Source organism: Sinohyriopsis cumingii, chromosome 2 (genome assembly GCF_028554795.1).
Source record: "Sinohyriopsis cumingii isolate HCF-2022 chromosome 2, ASM2855479v2, whole genome shotgun sequence".
NCBI classification, from domain to species: domain Eukaryota; kingdom Metazoa; phylum Mollusca; class Bivalvia; order Unionida; family Unionidae; genus Sinohyriopsis; species Sinohyriopsis cumingii.
Genome location: NC_142962.1, coordinates 26,217,818 through 26,234,296, shown reverse-complemented (window position 1 = coordinate 26,234,296; position 16,479 = coordinate 26,217,818). Strand labels below are relative to the sequence as shown.

The window sequence follows — 16,479 nt, the reverse complement described above, 5'->3', positions numbered from 1 at the left end:
AAGAGATATACCACCCAAACTGCACCAAACTACACATATTTACAGAGATATGCCACCCAAACTGCACCAAACCACACATATTTACAGAGATTTGTCCCCCAAACAACTAAAAAAAATACATATTCAGATACTTGCCCCCAAAACAACCATATTGGAACATCTTTACAGAGATCCCCCAACAACTGTATCAAAACATACATATTCATGTAGATTCGACCCCCCTCACCAACAACTGTATAACAAAATATATTCACAGAGATTTTACCCCCAAACAGCTGTATCAAAAAATGCATTTTCACAGAGATTTGTCCCCCAAACTGTATACAAAATACATATTCAGATATTTGCCCCCAATACAGCTGCACTGGAACATCTTCACAAAGATCCCCCCAACAGTTGTATCAAAACATACGTATTCACATAGATTTGACACCCCAACAACAACTGTGTAACAACACATTCACAGAGATTTTACCTCCAAACAACTATCAAAAAATACATTTTCAGAGAGATTTGCCCTGTTTTCTGAACATAATCACTAATTATTTATCAAGGGGATAATTTTTCCATATGAGCATATATGAGGGGTACTTCATAGTTCTTAATATTTTGTTACAGCTGTTTGTTTCTTTAAACCTGTCAGTAAAAGTGAAATACTTATCAACAGATAAAATAGCATTCTGTAAAATTATGTCAATAAAATTTAATACTAATCAACAGATAAAATAATTTTTATGTAAAACAAAAGATTGGCAGCTGCAAGTGCAGCATACTGGACACCTGCAGATACATGTATGTGATATAGCATATGTAAGTGAGAGGTATGTCAATGTCTCAGACAAGGAGAACAATTCTGCTCCTATGCAAACAGCATACTTTAAAATCTGGGTGCGCTCAGGGTACTCTGACTGATATCAAGACCAACTTAGATAAAGGTTTTGGATGCAGTTTCTCTCATATCCTTTAAATACAAGGTGGTTTCATCATTTTTAAGATGATCCATGGCATTCGTGAGTGGGAATCTGTGGAAGATGACCCACTTTCTGAAATTAGTGAATGTGAATCTGTGGAAGATAACCCACATTCTGGAATTGATGAGCAGGAAGTGGCTACTGTCAAGGCAGGAATTGATGAAGATACTCGATACATGGTGGAAGAGATTTCTGTTACCATGGGTATTAATTCATCGGCTGTTTTTAATATATTAAAGAATCATTTGAAACTCAGAAAAGTTAATGCAAGATGGATACTACATTGATGAAAAGCATTTTAGGGTTCAAATTGCCCGCTGGTTACTTGCCAGTTATGAAAAGAGTGGCCAAAATACATTTGAACAAGATTGCCACAGGTGATGAAACATGAATTTACTTTTCTGAACCCAACCCAAGAAAATAATAAATTTTGGATCAGACAAAGCAAGCAGAGACCACAAATCTCTCCATATAGTCAGACTGTCAAGAGAGTTTCTTATGTTTTATTTTGAATGCAATTTGAGGACAACCATCTGTAAATGCACCGGTACCTAGGGTTCACAACTTTACCATGACAGTGCATTGGTACATGTATCTGCCACCATGACAGGCTTCCTAGAGAAGCACTGCATCCAAACTTTGTCACATCCTCCATACAGCCCCAAATTTAGTTTTTAAGTGATTCTTGACTTAATCCCGTTATCAAACGTTTGCTGAGGGGCAGATGACTTGAAAACCACAATGTGATTGGAAATGCAGATTTCTATTGTATGAATAATATACCAAGAAAAGAATATAAAATGGCATTTAATATTTTGACTGAGAAAGTGTGCATTGAGAGTATGTTTAGAGGATACACTGACATACTGTTGACTAATAAAGAACTTTTTTCTATTGTCCACTAATATTAAAAACTGTTTAAATACCCCTCAAATATACAGTGTGATATTGAAATTAAGGTTGAAATTACCCCTCAAATATACAGTGTGATATTGAAATTAAGGTTGAAATCACCCCTCAAATATACTGCGTGATAGAGAAATTAAGGAAATTACCCCTCAAATATACAGTATGATAGAGAAATTAAGGTTGAAATTAACACTGAAATATACAGTGTGATAGAGATATTAAGGTTGAAATTACCCCTCAATATACAGTGTGATAGAGAAATTAAGGTTAAAATTACCCTTCAAATATACAGTGTGATAGAGAAATTAAGGGTGTGTGTGTGTGTTTGTGTGATTTTGATTTTTAACATAGCTTTAACCATTTTTCAGCCATATCACTATGATGTCTGCAGTGTGGCAGTTTATAGTGATGTCTAGCACTGGGGCATCATGCAACAGATATGTAGCATGATGTCCCACCCAGTCAAATTTTTCTGACACCAGGCTGACGAGTCCTAACACTAACCTCTTAATGCTGAGCACCAAGCGAGGCAGCTATTAGTACCATTTTTGTAAGTCTTTGGTATGACTCGGTCAGGGATCAAACCCATGACCTTCTGCATCCGAGGTGGATGCTCTAACCACTAGTCCACCGGAGGGGTATGAAATTAAGGTTGAAAGTACCCCACAAATATACAGTGTGATAGAGAAATTAAGGTTGAATCAAGAATATATAGATGGAATCTTTCATTTGTTTTGAAACTCAAAACTAAGACATGGATGAATATCTGTTAGAGATAATACAAATGAAGGTAGAATATTATTTAAACTTTCTGCGTTCTTTTTTTCAGCTTTTTTGCCAGGTATCCCAATGGCATTATTGTACATTATGGTTGCTGTAAGGACCCCAAAGAGGCCCCTTTTGATTCTTGATAAGTGATGATTTGGATTATTTCGTCATGGATTGAAAACCTTTAAACAATGCAAGTGAAAATATGAAAAATGCATGTATATGAAGTATTTCATAGTAAAATCTACTTCCTGTGAGTTTCTATACAGAGAGAAAGAATGAAACAGTAGATGAGAATATCAGTTTACATAATGCAGTAGATTACATCTTATTTATATGTTACCCCAAGGGTGGCTAAGCAAAATATGATGAAATATTCTTCACATAATGAAGTCTACCATAACGCAAGCCTAACGTCTGTATTTCGAAACTATAATTACATATAAAGAAAGCGGACAGTTACAAAATATTTGAATTCCAGAAAGTTCATACATATGCTTCCATACTTGTTCCTAATGAATTTCTTTACTGTGTAACATTTCTTAACCATATCTGTGTAATGCAGCAATATTTACTCCTCTCTTTTTCACATCAGTTACAATGCATTTAATACTTCACATTATTACTGTGCAATATGTATGGTAAAATAGTAAATATGTACATATATGTAATGTGACGGATGTTTTTTATATTGGAAGCATGTTCTCAAATTTCACCTCATTCCATGAATTATTCAGGAGTTATTGGTGTCAAGATTTTTTTAAAAAATGTATAATTCCTCTAATTTCACAATTTTATCTTACAACTTCTATGCCATTTCAGGAGCACATATTAAACATGTGTCTAATACGAAAATAAGACAATTTAGTATCAGTACAAAGTACATCAGCAAATTGAAACAACTTCATTTTTTGCTGTATATTCACTATTTGTAATTTCTTTTGTTGTTTTTTTTTTAAATTGTACAATGCATGAGGCAGTATTGGTCTTGCCAGTTTTAGCTTAATGTTTTATTTAATGGCATAAATTGTGTAATCCATACTTCAACAGCTGTCTGATCTAAAGACGTATACTTTTTAGTTACATTAGTGTTCTGAAATCACCTCATAAATACAGTTTCCTGTTTTTGTGGGCTTTAACTGCACTTTTAACACATTACTGGCTAAATCATGCCAAGAAAATGGAAGCTAAGTGCTTTCCCAATGACACACCGAAGCAGCTGACCCAAGGCTGGAAACTCTTGGATTACAAGTCTGACATGCTACCAACTGAGCTACCACTGTCTCTGGTAAATAGCTTTCCCAGATTCCATTTTAATTTTTGGACATTGATAATTATATTTTGAGTTAGAGCTAGTTTTTTTTTGTAACTCTAACTTTTATCCACTTGCATATCATTTGCGTGGCAAGTTATTGCTGTGTATTAGTACAGTCTTCCCTCTCTATAAAACACCTCATTATAAATATATCACAGTCTTCATTATAACACAGGCTCGTTAATGGATTTTATCATAAATGTTGATGTGTTTTTTTTATATAATTTAACTCATTATAGGGCGAAGTGTCATATATCATAATACACTTTTCTGGCATACCAGAAGAGCATTGTAGTTGGGAACACTATTTTTCTGATTAAATTTAGTAAGGCACCACTGCACAGTGAAATAGAGACATTTTCTTTGAAGTCATCTGTGTATAATGTTTCTGAATTATATCACTGGTGTGGGATTCATGCAGATGATAACTTCTTGGAGAATTTACATGGAATTTGTTTATAAAAAAAAACTCAGATTTAAGCAATTTTAAGATACAGCAAAGTTCTGATTCAGGTCATACAAATTGCATAATAAGGTGTGTTCATTCTTTAGGCCACAGTGGCTTCTTATAAACTAATTACACTGTATTTCAGGGGTACACCCCCACCCCCCGGCCCACGAACGTGTTCTGTTTGGCCCTCAGGGCAAATTAAAACAACACAGAAATCTGGCCCATGAACAGTAATTATATTAAAGAAATTAGTGTTTGCGGCTCTCGAGTGGTCTTAGAAAATGCAATCTGGCCCTTGACCAAAAAAGGTTGTGCATTTTGTTCATCAAAGTTTAGATTTTTTTGGTTCAGTATGATGACACATTTTTAGTAAGTGTTGCATACTGCAGACTAAAGCTATGATCTGAACATCAACCTTGTAAATGCAGGAACACATAAGTGATTGAATATTAGCCATGTAAAGGCACACAAGTAACTGTGATTTGAGAAACAGCCATGTAAATGCAGGAACACATAAGTAACTGATTTGAGCATCAGCCATGTAAATGCAGGCACACATAAGTAACTGATTTGAGCATCAACCATGTAAATGCAGGCACACATAAATAATAGTCCTGCTATGTAAGACACTTCCCCTGATATTTATGGTTTTAAGTCAGGCACACACTTGGGAGCCCATATTGACACTTTTATACAAACTAAAGTAATGTTGCTTTAATTGGACTTTACTTACTTTGAAGTCGTTTTTCTAACAAATTCAAATTCTGACAGAAGAAAAAAAATGTGTTTTCCAGTTCACTTGACATACAATTCATTTGGATGGAATGTGATGGAAGCCAGGAATGCTGAAATCAGATTAAGTTGAAGCATGTTTCTTTCATGAAACAAATAAAAATATGCTATTATTGAATAAAGTGTTTGGATAGCTTCATTTTGTTCAAGGAACTTATCATCCTTCTGACTGATTTCAGCATTCCTGGCTTCCTTGGCATTCCAGACCCCTGAAATACAGGTCAGTGGAACTTGAAAACAAGTTTTCTTGCTTCTGTCTGAATTTGAAGTTATTAGATAAATGACATCAGAGTAAGTAAAGTCCCATTAAAGCAATATGACTTTAGTTTGTAGAAAAGTGTCAGTATGGACTGCCAAATGTACAAGATATTCCTGAGAATTTTACTTTTCGTTCTGATGTTAGTCTGGAAAAGACTACTCATAGCCATTTTTTTTCAGGCAGTAAAGATGGTGACCTAAAAACACAAATATTGGGGAGGCATCTTACATAATAGGACTAATATAAATAACTGTGATTTCAACATCAGCCACATAAATGCAGTCAAACACAAGTAACTGTGCTTTGAACATCAGTCATGTAAATGCAGGCACACACAAGTAACTGTGATTTAAACATCTGCCGTATAATGCAGGCACACATAAATAATTTCAACATCAGCCATGTTAATGAAGAAACACATAACTGTGAACATAATTAGAAAGTAGTATTAAATAAGACTGATGAGTATCACGTAAGACTATTTAGTGCCAAGACAAATGGAGTCAAGTGCTTTGCAAGTAAGAACAATAAAACATATTACAAATAGCAAGAACTTGAGATTATGTGAACCAGAATTGGACATAGTGCACTCTGTAAACTGAGATAAAAGTCTGCTCTACTTATTGGGGAAAAAATGTTTCTGGCTTCCAGATTGGTTGATCTGTCTGAATAACCTTTTAGCAATTTCACTGATCATACAGCATTTGATAGCTATATGTGGTATGGTTTCCTTTTTATTTTTTTTTATTTTTTTGTTGTAATGATTACTGTGACAATGAATTTACATGACATTTCAGAAAAACAATTTTTTATATATAAAAAACATGAAAGCTAAATCTTTTGTTTAGGTAAGAAGGTTGACTAGCTAAGTTGAGGTTTGAAATGTTATCACATTTTAAACTTCCTAACTTTTCTATTTCACAAAAAAAGCATATATGAGGATAATTATCTGAGAGGTTACAACATTGCTGTCCAACCACTGGCACGTGGGCTGGTTTTAAATGGCCTGCCAGAGCTATATAGTCGTTGCTTTTCAGTTTTCTGCTGCAGCCCTCGGCTTCAAGAAAAACATTTTTGAGTGGCCCATGGTGTCAAAAAGGTTGGACAGCACCAGGTTACAAAATGGTGATCATAATTTACATAACGCAAAAACTTAAAGGAAATTTTAAAATCAAAATTTTAATATTTTTAAATATTCATAAATTATTAGTGAACAAGGATATCTGTCGTCTTATAATATATTCAAACTTTTTTCATCACATAGCTGGAATGTTTTATAGTGAACTGTATTGGAGAATTTTGGACTTAAATATATAAATGGAATTAAATGTTTCAAAAGCAGCAAATTATTTAAATTCAAATCTTTCTTAATTCAAATCATTGCCACATCAAAAACATCATGTAATTGGTTCACTAGCTCCAATAGAGGTTTATAATACTGATTTAGAAGAAAATGTCTCTTAAAGTAGTTAAGAAATGTTTAAAAAATGTTTATGGAATTTTCTAAACTATTTTAAATAAAATCTTTTATAAGTAATTATAATTCTTTGTTTTAATTGATAAACATTCTATCTTTCAGGACCTAGATAAGTATTTATACTTTTACATGTCTATGACTCATGGTAAGAGAAATTTGAAAATAAATATGTATATATACAATTTGTACATTTGACCACCATGTTTACATTAAGGATGAAAAATGTACTAACCAGTTACTGACAGTCTTTTGCTCAAATAAAAGATTGCAGCAGTTTCATCAGCATTTTTTGTTTGTTTGCATTATCATACGTTACCATTCCAAGTGCCAAGATTCTGCTTTTAAATTGTATATACTGATAGACCAATAATGAAAAAAAGATATTTATACATAGCATTGATTTCCTTTTGTCACAATAAATGGTTGCTTTTGTATTTTGTTCAGTTTTCTGTTGAGTCACTATTTACCTTAATCATTGTATCAATATACCCCATCAGTAGGGGTGGGTGGGTGTGTGATTTGGATTTTTAATGTCGCTTTAACAATTTTTCAGTCATATCGCTACGATATCTTCAGCGTGGCAGTTTAGAGTGATATCCAGCACTGGGGCATCATGCCGCAGACATGTTGCATGATGTCCCACCCAGTCACATTATTATACATGTACCAGGCCAACCAGTCCTGACACTAACCTCTTAATGCAGAGTGCCAAGTGAGGCAGCTTTTAGCACCATATTTATAAGTCTCTGGTATGACTTGGACGAGGTTTGAACCTGTGACCTCCCACATCTAAGGCTGACGTTCCAACCACTAGGCTACCAGAGCAATCTCCCCTTATTGGGGACATTTTGATTTGGTCCAATCTGTTCATCCCTCCATGTCAAGAACCTTGTCTGCAACACTGTACAAGATTGACAAATACAATTTTACTAGCCTATATATGTAATTTTATTAGATTTTCAGGTCATTACAGTAATTTTTGAGGTGTATTTTACATATTTTAAAACTTACTGAACTTGAAAAGTTCAATGAAATCCATGTTTGCTTGATTTACAAACAATTTGAAGTAATTTAGAACCAATATCATAAAGTGCAAAGTGTTTTCGAGAAAACCTGACATCAATATGACCATAACTTAAAGATTAGTGATAACCTGACTTTCAAGATGGCTGCCATGGCCATCGTGTTTGACACCGTGATCAGCACCATTTTCATTTAGGACCAACAAGATGTAATAAGAATCTCAGTGCCAATCCCATGCATAGTTCATACAAATGTTTCATTAGAAAATTCAAGCACTTTTAAATGACAAAACCTTAGTTTTCAAGCACTATAATTAGCTGCATATTAACTTCTTAAATAAGAACTATTAACTATTTTTTTGCTAAACTTGGCCATCATGAGATGATTACAATCCCAAATGAGGCAGAATACTTAGGTCTCACTGGACAGTTGTTTTGATGAATTTTCATCTGACAATGACCTATTGCAGAAAAATGAGAATAATTTTACATTAAAGGTACAAATAAGCATGCTTGTAAGATTTTGACTGAGGTATTTTAGTTATTTCCTTATCCAACTGGTGACTTTTATACTGAACTCTGCCACCAACCCCTCTTTTTTATGTTTATTTTTTATTTATGACAGCGAAGAGTTATTATGAATATTTTCCTGTGATAAGGCAGCTAAAAGAAACATGCGCCTTATGCATGATTAAAGTTCACTAGTACTATAACAAATTAACATACTTAATCACCCTTCAACCAACGCAATTTTTAGATATTTACCTCTGGAGCAGGCATACGTAAATACACAAGCTAAGTTGGCTGTTCATTTACAGCTCAAGTTGTGCATTTGATCTCCAGTGCTAGTCTAACTGTGACAGGCACTCATCAAACAAACCAAGTCATTTTCAAGCCTAACTCTAAACCACATAACAGATTTAGCTTCTGTGTGAATTTATAAATGCTGGGCTTATGATAGTTAAGCTTATGCCTTCTACCTTAAAAATGAAGGGGGTGTCAAAATCAAAACCATCCAGTGAGACCTTATGAGCACATTCTGAAATATCATTTATTTTTGTTGGGCTCAATTTTCGTGGTTGTGTATTAAAAAAAAAGGCATTTTCATGGATACTTAAATTTGTGGTTTAGCCTGTAAAAGTTTGCATATTAGTAGGTATTTAATTTCACGGTTTAACCTCTACAAATGCCTAAAATAAAGAACACAAAAGAATAAAACAATACTGCCGCAAATGGTGGTCACTTTAATGTCTAAAGCAATACTACTACCTGTATGAACACAAATCAAAGACCTGGCAAGTTCAATACTTACACCATGTTTTCGACCAAATGAATAACATCAGTCAAAGCCAATGCAGCCAACAACACTAAAACAATACTTCCATCTCTATGAGCACAAATAAAACACCTGTCAAGATTAATCACTTTCACCATGTTTTCCTTTGAGTGCTCAACATCAAATGAAGCCGACACACCCAACAACACTAATCAATACTTCCATCTCTAGGCCAATCAGTTATTAAAGAAGAATTAAAGTAACACTTCCACAAGTGGTATGCTAAACTGGTCATGGATGCCATTAAGGAAAAAGATGTTAGTGCTAATGATCAATGCACAGTAGTAGTAAACCTTGCAACCTCATTAATCAAGCCAATTCACGCTGAATGGATAATTGCAGCTCACACGACGATGAGTGAAAGATATAACCTAATTATCAGTGTTTTCTTTTAGAAAGCTGGACTTGTTTAATTCAGCAATTTGGGGATTATTTACCTGAGAAGCATTTGAGACTTCAATGACAGGATGTTGATACAGCGGCTTTATCCAGAAATCTATTAAGTGTTAACTTTAATACTCTGCTGTAATTAGTGTATATACAGTGTTTCATTAATAATAGTGTTTTAAGAAATAGTTACAGTATTTTCTAGGATTATTGTTTTTTTGGATTAAGATGGATGGATAAAATGAAATGTGCTTTCAGAAGGATTTAAATGTTTCAACAACAGTTGTACTTGAATGAATGATTGATTTGAATAAGTATTAAATTTAATTTTCATATACTGTTAATGATGTATTATTTTTGGTTTCATTTTCAGTATTATTATTGTTTGAATACCTTATGCTTTTTCTCTATTTTTTTCTCTATCCTTACTTACCTCATATATCAATTTAAGGCAGTGAGTGTAAAATTACAGCTATCATAACTTATTGAACATGTGTATTGAAACAATATAAAATGATTTATAATTCTTGTTTCAAAAGATTTTTTTAAAAATTTGAAAAAACACGTAAAAGCTAATATTGAATTACCAGATTACAGTATTCACCTTGATTTATCAAATACTAGTAACTCTGTTAATCTCTAGGAATAAAACATTGTAAGAAAATGGGGGAGGAGGTGTCATCATCCTATGTGGCTCATTTTTCGTTGGGGATTTAAATTTATGGTTCGGGGCAACAACGAAAACCAAGAAATTTGGTCCCCCACGAAAATTTATAATCCTACAATGAGCAACCCATACAATCCCAAACTAGGCTGTGTACTATTGAGCATGTAAGTGACCCATACAATCCCAAATGAGGCAGAGTGATAATGAGATTGTAAGTGACCCATACAATCCCAAATGAGGCAGAGTACTAATGAGATTGTAAGTGACCCAGACAATCCCAAATGAGGCAGTGTACTATTGAGCATGTATGTGACCCATACAATATCAAATGCTCACAAGTAATAATAAGCATGTAAGCAACTGGCATTATTTTCATTTAGGACTGCCTACAGATTATAAAAAGTCTTGAAGTGAAAATCCCATTTTAATACAACCATCCATTGAGAAGGAATGATTACAACATTTTCAAGATGGAGTCATGGTGGTCATGTTGGAAAGCAGATTGGCACCAGAAGTTGTTGGTTGATTTGATGGCATTTAGTGGCTCTTTTAGTGCTACATGTCGCTACATCATGCCAAGGAAATGGGAGCTATGTGCCATTCCCAAGGGCACATCAAAACGGCAGATCCAGGCTGGCCTTAGCAGGTATCAAACCCACAACCCTTGGATTACAAGTTTGATGCTCTTCCAATGAAGCTATTGCAGCTTTTTCATGTTGGACCAACTAGACATTACAAGTCTTATAGTGAAAACCTAGTAGCGATGACAAGATTTTCAACTTGGCCACCATGGAAGCCACGGTGGATGTCTGGTACCATTTTTATTCAGGACCTGCTCCAACCAGACTGAATCGTAATTAGTGAAAACCCCATGTTGACATGTCCATCCTTTCAGAAGGAGTGCATATAGAAAGATGTTCAGAATGGCAACCCTGATGGCTGTATTGGATATCCATGAAACACCATTTTCATGTCAATCATCGTGGTAGTTTAAGAGTGGCAATAATAAACTTGTGCAATCTTATGGAAGACAGGTAAATGGACAGACCATTGTTTCAGCTCTTCTGGTCTACAACCAAGAGAGCTCAAAATAAATTGTATATAAGGCTGTATTAGATTTTTTTTTTAAATTAAAAAAAATAATTTATCAAGGATTGTGTTTTATAATGTAAGGAGATAACATGTGGACAATACCTGTTGTTCTGTAAAAGATAAAGCTTAGAGTTTGATATGTATGCAGGCTTTACAGCATGCTCTTGTTCAAGTTTTCTTTTTGTTCACACGATTCCACTTCTTTGATATATTACCGGTCAACTGTGGTTGCAATGCTGGTATGGAACAAGCCGGAGCTAGAGTTAAGACATTGTACATTACTCAATAGGATAATGCCAAGTTATAGATCTTAGAAAGGTTCAAGATTAGGTCTTTCATTGACAAGAACAAGAGCTTCAAAGCTCATCAATGAAGCAGAGATTTTATTACCTGCTGCTTTCCCAGAATACAGATTGTTGCTGAAGATGCTCTTTTGTTTCTTTGTTTCTAACCCTCTCACTGTCAGTTGTGGAGGAAATGTGACTCAGACCATGACCAACTCAACAACATGGAGCAAGATTCAGCCAATGACATGTCAGGAGGAGCAGCAAGAAGATTAACAATATGGCCATTAGTGTGGACATATTGGACATAACATCAGCATTAATTTTTCATTCAGGACCAACTAGACATCATAAGAAATTTTTTGGTGAAAATCCTACATTTTCCTCGTTTATATCCAAACAGTACCAAGTAGGATTAGCGATACAAAGTTTTCAAGGTGGCCATATTGTATGTCAGATGAGCACCATTTTCAATTAGGACCACCTTGACACTACAAGGAACCCAGTGAAACCCCTTAATAATATGACTTTCCATTTAGGGGAGAGGCTTTAACAAACATCTTTAAGATGGTAACCATATTAAATGTCATATCAGCATCCATTTTAGTTAGGTAAGTAGATATTTGCATTTAACAGCATCTCAACACAGCAACAGCTGCCGAGTCCCAATCAACAATGAGTTCTATAATCATAAGAATGCAGAATTACACAAAAACTTTATGAAAATAAATCTAAACAACAATATTAAAGGTACAGATGCTAAAATTATGTACAATTTAACAAAATAACAAGTAAAATACCAATAAGATGTAATAAGTCTTGTGGTGACAACCCCATGTCAGTATGACCATCCATCCTGCAAGAGTGGTGAAAATCCCATGTTAATATGACCATCCATCCAGCATGAGCGGTGATAAGAATTTCAAGATGCCAATCACCTCCATTTTCATAAACTAGAAATGATAAAAAGTCTTTTGGTGAAAACCCCATGTCAAGATTACTTTCCGTTTCAGGATAAGTAGCAATAACAAGAGACATACTAAAATAAACACGTGATGTCCAATAAACATAACTGTTCCCCTTCCTGCTTTTATTCACAAGAATATGAACATTCTTTTTTATTGCTGATTATTAGTACTATTTAAGTGGCTTATTTTCCCTTTCGTCTGCAACATGTATCACTTGCTGGATGACATTTTTAAAATTCTATAATCAATAGTTTGATCATGCAGATGCTTTGCATGAAAAAAAGTGCAGTTTAAAGCCTCTGTGATACTGATGTAAAGTTAGTCTGGTTCCCTGAATAACTCCACTAATTCTAAATATGAAAACCCAATCCAAATCAAACACAGATGAACTACTTATCTGGACTTTTCAGCAACAATAATTTGTCAGTAGTTTTTGCTTTTATTCTTAAGTCTGTATTTTAAGGGTCATGAAATTTTCATAAGACTTATGGCAAAATCGTAAGGGTTGGCAGGTCCGTTGTCATTGTAAACAAACTAAACACCACAAGAAATCCCATGTCAGTATAACTTTATCTTTTGGAGACAATGTTAAGATTTTCAAGATAGCTGCCATGGTGGCCATATTGGATGTCAGGTGGGCACCATTTTCATTAAGGACCAATCATAAGTCTTACAGTGAAAGCTCCATCCATTCAGGAAGAGTAATAATAAAATCATTTTCAGAGGGTAACTGAATTAGTTACAAATGAGAATTAATCTACCTTGAGGCCCTTTATTATGTACATATAAAATACGTCCACCACAATCATCTAGATTACAAATGTTGTCCTATAGTCTACAGTAGATAATGGCATGTATTACATTTGTTGTCCTATAATCTACAGTAGACAATAGCATGTAGTATTAGAATCGTTGTCTTATAGTGTAAAGTAGACAATAGCATGTAGTATTAGAATCGTTGTCTTATAGTGTAAAGTAGACAATAGCATGTATTAGAATCAGTCTTATAGTCTACAGTAGACAATAGCATGTAGTATTTGAATTGTTGTTCTATAATCTACAGTAGACAATAGCATGTAGTATTAGAATCATTGTCCTAAAGTACAGTAGACAATAGCATGTAGTATAAGAATTGCTGTCCTATAGTCTACAGTAGACAATAGCATGTAGTATTAGGACCGTTGTCCTAAAGTACAGTAGACAATAGCATGTAGTATAAGAATTGCTGTCTTATAGTCTAGAGTAGACAAAAGCATGTATTAGAATCGCGGTCCAATAATCTGCAGTAGATAATAGCATGTAATATTAGAACTATTGTCCTATAGTACAGTAGACAATACCATGTAATATTAGTATTGTTGTCCTCGAGTCTGCAGTAGACAGTAGCATGTAGCATTAGAATCACTGTCCAATAATCTACAGTAGACAATAGCACATAATATTAGTATTGTTGTCCTATAACCTACAGTAGACAATAGCATGTAATATTAGTATTGTTGTCCTATACGCTACAGTGGACAATTTAGCATGTAATATTAGAAAAGCTGTCCTATAGTCTTGAGTAGACAAAAGCACATTATACTACTGTGTGTGATTTTCAATTATTAATGTAGCTTTAAAAATTTTTCAGTCATATTGCTACGATGTCTGCAGTGTGGTAGTTTATAGTGATGTCTAGCACTGAGGCATCATGCCACAGACACATAGCATGATGTCCCACCCAGTCACATTATCCAGACACCAGGCCAAAAAGTCTTTACACTAACCTCTTAATGCTGAGAGCCAATCGAGGCAGCTGTTAGTAAAAAATTTGTACATCTTTGGTATGAATCGGCCGGGGATCAAACCCACAACCTCCCACATCCAAGATGGACGCTCTAACCACTAGACCACCGGAGCGGTTTGTATTATTAGTATTGCTGTCCTACAGTCTACAGTAAACAATAGCATGTGCGCGTGTGTGTGTGATTAGGATTTTAAATGTAGCTTTAACAATTTTTCAGTCATATAGCTGCGATGTCTGCAGTGTGGCAGTTTATAGTGATGTCCAGCACTGGGGCATGATGCCGCAGACATGTAGCATGATGTCCCACCCAGTCACATTATCCTGACACCAGGCCAACCAGTCCTAACACTAACCTCTTAATGCTGAGCGCCTAGCGAGGTCGGCTGTTAGTATCATTTTTGTAAGTCTTTGGTATGACTCAGCCAGGGATCAAACGCACAACCTCCCGCTTCCAAGACAGACGCTCTAACCACTAGGCCACCTGAGCAGTACAATAGCATGTAATATTAGTATTGTTGTCCTATAATCTACAGTAGACAATAGCATGTAATATTAAAATCACTATCCTATAGTCTACAGTAGACAATTGCATGTAATATTAGTACACTTGTCCCTCAATAACTCGCACACAAAGGGGTCCAAAAACATCGACCACACTGTGAGGTGCGAGTTATCGAGGGACCTATAAAAAAGCCAACACCAATAAAGGGATCGATGTAAAGGCAAAAGGTGGGTGGGTTGGCAGGTTATAGTGTTGAATACTCAATTTATAATCATGCTGAGATTAACTGTGAATAAATATCTCTTCATAACGGTGAACTTTTTTTTTTCCTCATAGAGCAACATTAATACAAAAGAGCGACACTCTTTTCAAGAAACATTTTGTTGATCCAACGAACGATAGATTTGATTGTGGTAGAAGTAAATATAAAAAAATAACAAGGGTTAATCATTACCAACATGAATTTAATGTGTCTACAAATTTAAAACATAAATTTGAACACGATAATACTTGCCGTTTGTGACACGCTTGACAAATATAACTTCACATTTTGAAAAAAATCAGTTAATTGTTTTGTGTTACTCTAATTTTTCTGCTGCCGAGCAAAATCCCACAGGTCTCTTTTAACTGATTTTTTAATGCAATAAACATTTCCCCAAGTTATTGATCTAAACAAAGCCGGCATGTAATTAGGTTCTCACAGAAGTACTCAGGGGTTTCGATGTGATGGTCGATTGACTCTTTTCATGTTTTCATAGAACAGAATATGTTGTGATTGTTATGTTTACACTGAAACAGAATTAAAGGATTAGAATGTGACTTTTACATAGCAAGATATTTAATTGGTGTTTATTTCATTCTCTGTTGCCACCTGTTAGCATTTACCAGATGTTTTCATTGATTGCTATTTCACCAGTCTGTTTATTTACAGTGTATTGACAATTATTTATCATTAAAAAAACTTACATAATATATGATATCTTATTTAGAACTTGCAAATTTCACAATATGGATTCTATCTTTACGGGCATAAATCACCATTTTCGATGATAAAACGAGCAATGTATCAAGGTTTAATTTACCAATTCTTATCATAATTTGTTCACATTCAGCATATTTTAAAAATATTTAAAATATATTTTCTTTGGGGAAAAAATCGGGAGCCATGCCTGACACCACATCATAAGTGGGATCTTCAGTTATCCGGACACGAGTTACCGAGGGAGTGGTGTATTGTTATCCTATAGTCTACAGTAGACAATAGCATGTAATATTAGTATTGTTGTCCTATAATCTACAGTAGACAATAGCATGTAGTATTAGACTCACTGTCCTATAGTCTACAGTAGACAATAGCATGCAATATTAGTATTGTTGTCTTATAATCTACAGTAGACAAGTAATATTAGTATTGTTGTCCTATGTGTACAGTAGACAATAGCATATAGTATTACAATCCCTATCCTATAGTGTACAGTATTATAAAAGAAAAG

General features: G+C 34.5%; 1 protein-coding gene across 2 annotated transcripts in view; it reads left to right on the top strand.

Moving 5' to 3' along the window:
- LOC149804505 (vam6/Vps39-like protein) overlaps positions 1–7,374 on the top strand; it is a 106,331-nt gene extending 98,957 nt beyond the window's left edge. For both annotated transcript variants that reach the window (XM_089940807.1, XM_089940796.1), the window contains exon 26: positions 2,710–7,374. Coding sequence is in view for 1 of the 2 variants with exons in the window: in XM_089940796.1 (XP_089796922.1) it covers positions 2,710–2,791 (82 nt within the window). In the remaining variant the exon portion in view is untranslated. The remainder of the gene's footprint in view (positions 1–2,709) is intronic.
- Positions 7,375–16,479: the final 9,105 nt, after the last annotated feature.